We start from the raw sequence: 9765 nt of genomic DNA, 5'->3' as shown, positions 1-9765 counted from the left end.
TGGGGAGTTTTAACATCCACCCGAGAGACAGAGAGGGCCTTGGCTTAACATCTCATTGAAAGTCAGCATCTCTGTCAGGGAAGCGCTTCCTCAGGGGCATGTTGACCTGGATTGCATGTGCAATTGTTCAGAATGAGATTTGCACCCATGACCAGCTAAGCCAAGCTCTCAGAGTCCATGTTAACAGCTTTGTATCCTTATTATAAAATATGGCAAAGCCAAAAATAAGTATCACAAGCAATTGGGGGACAAATGAACACACTATTAGGGAAATATCTATTTTAATTAAGCCATATAAACATCTGAATTATGTACATATTTTTGATATATAGTGCACAAGGTTGATATTGGTACAAAATAATCGGTAGGAGACTGCCACATGCCAAAGGTCATTTCTCAAAAATATCCACAATCAATAAGCAATTTACAATTTACAATCACTCAAATTATATCAAAGATCAGGTGGGGAGAAGTTGGACCTTTTGTTTTATATAACTTTGAACTCTGGTTTCACCCCTTTCAGGAAACCTTAGTTTAACACACAATGTTACAGAAATCACTCGAACATTGATAGTACATAAAATGAAATGCTTTCCTTTTCCCTCAGTGCAATGCTTGGGAATACAGCAGGTAAAGCGGATGGCTGACTGTCACCTCCCTCTTCATGTGTCTATTGTGATGTGGATCATCAAATTCAGCTCCAACACAGACAAGATAAATATCAGTTTACTGGCTGGGAGGGAGAGGCGAACACCAAATCCATTTACAAAACGTAAAGTAAAGCGTGTTACTGCTGGGCATTGGTCCATAACTGGACAAAGTTACCATTGACCTCAAACAAGCAGGAGGAAGAGTGGGAAGCTGCAGAGAATACCAAATCAAAGAAATGAAATTTGGACAATAGAACAAAAAGGACACAGGAGTTGGACCATGAGCCCTCTAGCAGTGCTCACTTCACTTCACAATGTAGAACTTAAAGGCGAGCATCTTGTTTTTAAACATTTGAATGGCATCCCTGATACCTGCAGCGTTTCCTCTAACTCATTTGTCTATACAGTATACAAGATATGTTACTTATGGCATGTGCTGTTTTATCCATGTACAGTTCTGATTATTGAGGTCATTTTGGAAGTATGAGTTGGAGTGGAAAAGAGGGAAAGCCTATCTCCTGAATTAAGATAGCTCTTCCTCAGAATTCAAAAGAACTCCACATCTCACCATTCAGCATTTACCTGTTTTTCATGTGGTTCGGATGCAGAACACTACCGCACTTTATCCCAAGTTTCATTGTATATGATGCAATGCAAACAAAGTCTGGAAGAGACCTGAAAGGCACTTGAATACCACACATGTTCCGACCTGAAACTTTCCACTCTTTCAAAATATTTCATTCTCAAACTTGAAAACCTTATTCATGGGAATTACAGTTCCACAGATTAAGAAAAAAAACTGTTATCGCTTATTCATGATGTGAGCTTCCAAGGAAAACTTGCCAAAGCCGAAAGGGCAAAAGGCCTTAGGAAATGGGGCAAATTGAGCACACAACAACAGGAACAAAGTGGAAAAAAGGCTTGAGAAACTTTGCCAACACATTATACTCAGCACATTGCAACACTTAAAACTGAAGCAAAACTTGCAGATTTAAAACTTTCAAAAAGTTAATTTGATATGGGGAAGATGCGAATGGGCTGAATGGAATTATTTTATCAAATTCTGTATACAGGGGCTGAGTACAGCATGAAAAGTAAGGGGTGAGAAGAGAACATTTTGCACACATGAAAAGCATCTGAACTCAGCAAAGTTTGGAGAACCAACATTTCTCCAATTGCTGGCATTGTTCAATGTCTTCTATTGAATGACACCCCAACAACACATGGAGTTGAGCTATTTTCAGGATTGTATCACACCATACTTCCCCAATACTTCTTCAGTGAACAGAAGACCCCCCCCCCCGCAGTGTTTTTAATGCAATGCACAGTAGCTATATCCACAGGCTGCGCACTTAAATGCCCTGACTGAGGCTTGCCATCTTACCCAGTGCAGTGGAGATGCGCCACAGAAATAACAAGGACCATAAGCTGGGGAACAGCGTACTACTGGCAAATTTTTTTTCCAGAATGCAGATTGAATGCTGACGGCAATGGAATTGAAGGAAGGAACAGGAATGCTCATTTGCAGCAGACAGATCAATACCAGTCTAAAAGGGAACGTATTCATGGGATATTTCCCACTGGGATCACTCACCTTACTGTGAGCTGGTAATTACTGCCACATCGATGGTAATAACAGGGTCAGAAGAGCAGCCCCGTCAGTAGTGTGGGTAAGGCACTCTATACAGAAATTAGTGTGAGGAGATGACAGTTCACATCTGCATACTCTCTGATGATGCTGGGATCCCAGAAAAAGACTTTGCTCATTTGTACACTCTGCGGATTATAGAACACTTAAGGGCTGTACTAACAGACAGGAGCAGATTCCTCAAGAATATTCTTTCAAAAGCAGCTTGCAGACAGCAAACAAGGATAAAACTAATTCTGATCAGCTTATAATTTGCTGTCTGCTATTGATATTTTAACAGCTCTGGATGTACATGCAGAGAGCAGCATCAGGGAGTGTTCTTACCAAATGCCAAGGGCGGGTAATTGAGGTAATCACTTAATATTGGCCTATAGTAACATCAAAAGATTTGAAAGTATTCATGGTTTTTTTAGTGTTTCAAAGCAGGATTTAACAGATAATGAACAAAAGCAATCAAAATAGACATGTCCTATGTAACCATTTGTTAAATACAGCAATGGAATTGCAGATTTACAGAAAATGGCCAAATATAATGGTCAATTCTGCACGCATTCTGTGCAGTTACAGGCTCCATCACAGCCAGCAGATGTCAGTAGGAAGAAGAACATGCTGTGTTCAGGAAGAAGCAGACTGAAAGCTCAGCCACTTAAAGGATGCAGGTCAACTTTAACCTTCTCTCCATTGCTAAGCATTCCAATGGTGGGGTAGAATCCTCCAGATGGCACTGGGGCTTCCTTCCTGCCAATTATCTTTCCATTTCGAGTAAAAAATACCTGAAAGAGATTTTCAAATGAAAATTTGCATTGCAGAGGGAGAGATGCTGTGCAGTGTAAACAGAGCAGCAAAAGAAACGAGCATTCTCAATTCAAGTCTCAACACTTTGACAACTGGTACTCTTACTGGGAGGTGTGTTTCTCAATTTGTGAACATCAATTTTATACTGTTACCCAGATACTGTCAAATTGTGCCCACAGTTGAGAATTCAGTCAGTAACCTTCTTCATCAGTGCAAGTTAACTGTCAGTGATATGACGCATGAATACCTTTCTCAAACCATATTTGATTTCCAAATTCTCTTTCTCCCCAGAGAGCGCCGGGCTCCAGTTCAAAAGTACACAAAAGCTCTGTGTTTCGGAGTTTGAGCAGTGGCTGGAGACACTGTGGCACATCCACAAGACTGAAAGTTACATAGAACATTACAACGGAGTCCAAGCCCTGGATGTTGCGCCAAACTGTGAAACTAATCTATCCGACACTACTCCATGTTCATCCATGTGTTTATCCAGTGACCATTTTAATGCCCTTAATGTTGGCAAGTCTACTACTGCTGCAGGCAGGGAGTTCCACTACTACTCTGAGTAAAGACACTACCTCTGACATCTGTCCTATATCTATCACCCCTCAATTTAAAGCTATGTCCCCTCATGCTAGCCATCACCATCAGAGGAAAAAGACTCTCGCTGTCCACACTATCTTAGTCTCTGATTATCTTATAAGTCTCAATTAAGTCACCTCTCAACCTTCTCTCGAATGAAAACAGCCTCAAGTCCCTCAGCCTTTCCTCGTAAGACCTCCCCTCCATACCAGGCAACATCCTAGTAAATCTCCTCTGCACCCTTTCCAAAGCTTCCACATCCTCCTTATAATGCAGTGACCAGGACTGTACACAGTACTCCAAGTGCGGCTGCGCCAGAGTTTTGTACAGCTGTAGCATAACCTCGTGGCTTCGAAACTCAATCCCTCTACCAATAAAAGCTGTATACCTTCTCAACAACCCTATCAACCTGGGTGGCAACTTTCAGGGCTCTATGCACATGGAAACCGGGTTCTCCCTGCTCATTTACACTGCCAAGAATCTTACCATTCACCCAGTACTCTTTCTTCCCACTGCTCCTTCCAAAGTGAATTATCTCTCACTTAGAGTCATAGAGATGTACAGCACGGAAACAGACCCTTCAGTCCAACCCATCCATGCCGACCAGATATCCCAACCCAATCTAGTCCCCCTTGCCAGCATCCGGCCCATATCCCTCCAAATCCTTCCTATTCATCCATCCAGATTCCTTTTAAATGCTGTAATTGTACCAGCCTCCACCATTTCCTCTGGCAGCTCATTCCATACACACACCACCCTCTGTGTGAAGAAGATGCCCCTCAGGTCTGTTTTATATCCTTGCTCTCTCTCACCACAAACCCATGCCCCCTATTTCTAGACTCCCCCACCCCAGAGAAGAGATTTTGTCTATTTATCCTGTCCATGCCCCTTATGATTTTATAAACTCTATAAGGTCACCCCTCAGCCTCCCACACTCCAGGGAAAACAGCCCCAGCCTATTCAACCTCTCCCTATACCTCAAAGCCTCCAATCCTGGTAACATCCTTGTAAATCTTTTCTGAACCCTTTCAGGTTTCACAACATCTTTCCGAAAGGAAGGAGACCAGGATTGCACACAATATTCCAACAGTGGCCTAACCAAGCTTTAGGGTTTTCCTTAATCCTGTCAGCCAATGACTTCAAACATCCCCTCCCGGCTCTTCTTAGCTCTCTTTCAGTCCTTCCTGGCTAACTCGTAACTCTCAAGCGCCCAAACTGAGCCTTCATGTCTCATCCTAACATAAGCCGCCTTCTTCCTCTTGACAAGAGATTCAACTTCTTTGGTAAACCATGGTTCCCTTGCTCAACCACTTCCTTCCTGCCTGACAGGTACATACTTATCAAGGACACGCAGTAGCTGTTCCTTGAATAAACTCCACAGTTCAATTGTGCCCACCCCCTGCAGTTTCCTTCCCCAGCCTACGCATCCTAAATCTTGCCTAATCGCATCATAATTGCCCTTCCCCCAGTGATAACTCTTGCCCTGCGGTATATACCTATCCCTTTCCATCGCGAGAGTAAACACAACCAAATTGTGGTCACTATCGCCAAAGTGCTCACCTACCTCCAAATCTAACACCTGCCCAGGTTCATTACCCAGTGCCAAATCCAATGTGGCCTCACTCCTTGTTGGCCTGTCTACATACTGTGTCAGGAAACCCTCCTGCACACATTGCACAAAAACTGACCCATCTAAAATTACTCAAATTATAGTATTTCCAGTCAATATTTGGTAAGTTAAAGCCCCCCATAACAACTACCCTGTCTCTCTCACTCCTATCGAGAATCACCTTTGCTATCCTTTCCATCTCTGGATCTATTCGGAGGCCTATAGAGAACTCCCAACAGGGTGACCTCTCCTTTCCTGTTTCTGACCTCAGCCCATACTACATTAGTAGACGAGTCCTCAAACATCTTTTCTCCTACCATAATACTGTCCTTGACTAACAATGCCACACTTCCCCCTCTTTGTTCTCTGTTCTTACTGAAACATCCGAATCCCAGAATCTGCAACAACCATTCCTGTCCCTGCTCTATCCATGTCTCCGAAATGGCCACAACATTGAAGTCCCAGGTACCTATATGAAGAGCACATTTAGAGAGGTGGTCACATTGCAGCTCAAGGGACTGGAAGACAGAAGGGAATGGCTGACCACCAGGCAGTCAAAGAGAAACAGGCAAGTACAGCAGGAGACCCCTGGGGTCCCACTCTCAAATTAACTTTCCTTTCCAGAAGCTGGGGAGAGTGCTAGTTCCTCAAGGGAGTGCAGACAGAGCTAAACTTCTGACACCACAAGTGACCTTACTGTACAGGAGGGGAAGAAGAAGAAAGCTGGACTGATCGTGATAGGGGATTCCTTAGTTCGGAGAACAGACAAGGATTTCAGCGGCCGCAGACTGGACTCCAGGATGGTGTATTGCCTCACTGGTGTAAGGGCCAGGGATGTCACTGAATAGCTGCAGGGCAGGCTGAAGATGACAACATCATGGTACATGTTGGTATCAATGATATAGGTAGAATGAGGGATGAGGTCAAGAATTCAGGGAACTGGGAGCAGACTAAAATTAGGTACTGAAAGGTTGTAATCTCTGGATTACTCCCAGTGCCATGGGTTAGTGAGTACAGAAACAGGAGAAGACAGTAGATGAATGCCTGGGTCAAGAGCTAATGTGGGAGGGCTTTATATTCCTGGATCTGGGGAAAGTGGGAGCTCTACAGATGGGATAGTTGTGGGAGGGTTTGCTACAGGTGTTGGGAGGAGTTTAAAGAAGTTCAGCAAGGGGAGGGGACACAATGCATTAGTAAAATAGCAACACCGCATCATATAATAAAAGCAGCTGAGCAGCAGCACACGGTCAAGCAGCCCCGGAGTATCATGCAGGCAGCAAGTGCCGGACGGAGACCAGCACAAGGGAGGTAATCCCTCACAAATCACAGAGACTTGGTTGAAGGAAGGGCATGATTGGTAACTGAATGTTCCAGGATACTTCACACAGGACAGGAAGGGAAGTAAAAGGGGGGGGGGGGGGGGGGGGAGGAATTGTATTGCTGGTCAGGGATGATATCACGGCTGTGCTAAAGGAGGACACTCTGGAGGGCTTGGGTAGTGAGGCATTATGGGTGGAGCTGAGGAATAAGAAGGGTGCAGTTACATTGTTGGGGCTGTATTACAGACCTCCCAACAGGGAGCGTGAGGTAGAAAAACAAATAGGTAAACAGGTTATGGAAAGATGTAGAGGCAACAGGGTGATAGTGATGCGAGTAGGTGAGGAGCAGAAGGATACAAATGTTTAGGAATTAGGCGATAGGTTAGGCGATAGGTTTAGAGAGTAGATTTGGATCGGCTCAGGCTTGGAGGATCGAAGGGCCTGTTCCTGGACTGCAAATGTTCTTTGTTAATCCAGCCAGTTACCTTGGAGCAGCTGACTGCCAGTCTGAAGCAGAAAGGGGGTTAGAACTTGGAAAATAGAACATAGAACATTACAGCACAGTACAGGCCCTTCGGCCCTCAATGTCACACCCACCTGTGGAACCAATCTGAAGCCCATCTAACCTACACTATTCAATTCTCATCCATATGTTTATCCAGTGACCATTTAAGTGCCCGTAATGTTGGCGAGTCTACAACTGTTGCAGGTAGCGCATTCCACTACTACTCTGAGCAAAGACACTACCTCTGACATCTGTCCTATATCTATCACTCCTTGATTTAAAGCCATGTCCCCTCATGCTAGCCACTTCCATCCAAGGAAAAAGGCTCTCCCTGTCCACCCTATCTAACCCTCTGATTATCTTAAATGTCTCTATTAAGTCAGCTCGCAACCTTCTTCTCTCTAACAAAAACAGCTTCAAGTCCCTCACCTTTTTTGGCACAGTGGTTAGCACTGCTGCCTCACAGCGCCAGAGACCCAGGTTCAATTCCCACCTCGGGCAACTCTATGTGTGGAGTGTGCACATTCTCCCCGTGTTTGCGTGGGTTTCCTCCAGGTGCTCCGGTTTCCTCCCACAGTCCAAAGATGTGCAGGTTAGGGTGAATTGGCCATGCTAAATTGCCCGTAGTGTTAGGTGAAGGGGTAAATGTAGGGGAATGGGTCTGGGTGGATTGCTCTTCAGAGGGTCGGTGTGGACTTGGGCCAAAGGGCCTGTTTCCACATTGTAAGTAATCTAATCAAGACCTATCCTTCATATCAGACAACATTCCAGTAAATCTCCTCTGAACCCTTTCCAAAGTTTCCATATCCTTCCTATAATGCCGTGACCAGAACTGTACGCAATACTCCAAGTGCGGCCACACCAGAGTTTTGTACAGCTGCAGCATGACCTCGTGGCTCCGAAACTCAATCCCTCTACCAATAAAAGCTCACACACCGTATGCCTTCTTAATAACCCCAGCAACCTGGGTGGCAACTTTCAGGGATCTACGCACATGAACACCGAGATCTTTCTGCTCATCTACACTACCAAGAATCTTACCATTAGCCCAGTTCTCTTCATTCCTGTTGCTCCTTTCCACATTAAACTCCATTTGCCACCTCTCATCCCAGCTCTGCAGCTTATCTATGTCCCTCTGGAACCTACAACATCCTTTTGCACTATCCACAATTCCACTGACCTTAGTGTCATGCGCAAATTTACTAACCCATCCATCCATGCTCTCATCCAGATCATTTATAAAAATGACAAACAGCAGTGGACCCAAAACAGATCCTTGCGGTACACGATGAGTAACTGTACTCCAGGATTAATATTTCCCATCAAGCTGTCTTCTTTCAGCTAGCCAATTTCTGATCCAAACCACTAAATCACCCTCAATCCATTGCTTCTGTATTTTGTGCAAAAGCATACTGTGGGGAACGTTATCAAATACCTTACTGAAATCCATACACATCACATTAACCGCTTTACCCTTATACACCTGTTTGGTCACCCACAGAGGACATGGTCAGTGCAGCACCTCAGCGCGACTTCACAAACCATTCGACGGCTTACTTTTTTGCAGTTTCCATGTCAATATGCATGAGTACAAGTTTCTGTAGATGACTTGTACTGTTCCACCAATGTGACTCTGCTTCTGCAGATGTTACCTTTTTATAGTTCTTTTTTAGTTTAATGTAAGTCTCTAATTTGAGTTGCTTGGTCGGTACATCATGAACAGTCTCTTCTTGCTGTCAACTTCCTTAACCAGAATTGCTGTCTTATTCCTTATCTGCACTGACAAATGGAAGCCATCATCTATTCCAGTTTGCTCTGCCCAAATCTTTGTAGCTTCTTCCCAGAACATGCCTCTTTTGACACTTCTAGCATAAATTTCAACATCTCCTGATACAGATTACCCTGGAGTTCAGAATTTTTTTGCTTCTCGTTTCTTCACCCTTTTGTTCCTGGAACCCAGATCCAAAATTTCCAGATCATATCTTCCATTCTTCTTTGCATTCTGAATGAGAGCATTTAAATTGTCTGAAAAATACTGGAAGAGAGCATTCTGTTGGTGTACCTCCATACCATTGATTCAATTCAAGAATTTGCTAAAGCTGTTGTAGTCTTTATCCAATGTGAGAAGGCCTGAACGGTCTTCCATATTTCTCAAACTTCCACCAATTAATCCCTGTCAAACATCTTTGAAAAAGTCTTCAACATAGTCTTTCGGTGATGACACCAGTGGACTATCCAGATTTGCAATAGATTTCAGGGCTACTTCCAAGGCACTCCTTCCATACTTGTTATCAAAACTGGACCAACTCAAATCTCTAGTTTCAGTGGCTCATCTGTCACCATGTGTAAGAGCACTCAAACCTTCCAGTCTTTTTGCAACAATTGAAGGTTGGAGCAGAGTGGAGACTATGGTCTGGTGCAGGTGGTCAGACCATGTGCGGAGGCCCTGTGCTGAGCTGCTACACTGTAATATCTATTTAAAATTTCCTACCTTATTGTAATGTCAACCCTTTAGTGTTTTTCTATTTTTTCAGCCTGGTTTTACTTATTTTACTTATTTTTCAACTCTAAGTAATGCAACTACTTTTATTCCTCTGCTATATCCACGAACCGTACCTAGGTACTTACACCTAAGATGCTGCTATGAAAAGGCAGCCATT

At 43.9% G+C, this 9765-nt stretch overlaps 1 protein-coding gene and 1 pseudogene across 4 annotated transcripts in view; both read right to left on the bottom strand.

Annotated features, from left to right (window-relative positions):
* Positions 1-264: 264 nt before the first annotated feature.
* Positions 265-9765, bottom strand: part of spryd3 (SPRY domain containing 3) — a 371797-nt gene continuing 362296 nt past the window's right edge. For all 4 annotated transcript variants that reach the window (XM_072567352.1, XM_072567351.1, XM_072567354.1 and 1 more), the window contains one exon: positions 265-3071. In XM_072567352.1, the coding sequence (XP_072423453.1) occupies positions 2937-3071 (135 nt within the window). In that variant the 3' untranslated portion in view covers positions 265-2936. The remainder of the gene's footprint in view (positions 3072-9765) is intronic.
* Positions 8683-9765, bottom strand: part of LOC140471310 (protein strawberry notch homolog 1 pseudogene) — an 11471-nt pseudogene continuing 10388 nt past the window's right edge.

The sequence above is a fragment of the Chiloscyllium punctatum genome, chromosome X, assembly GCF_047496795.1.
Source record: "Chiloscyllium punctatum isolate Juve2018m chromosome X, sChiPun1.3, whole genome shotgun sequence".
Classification (NCBI taxonomy): domain Eukaryota; kingdom Metazoa; phylum Chordata; class Chondrichthyes; order Orectolobiformes; family Hemiscylliidae; genus Chiloscyllium; species Chiloscyllium punctatum.
The sequence above is the reverse complement of the archived record's forward strand: the minus strand, read 5'-3'. Positions and strand labels throughout refer to the sequence as shown.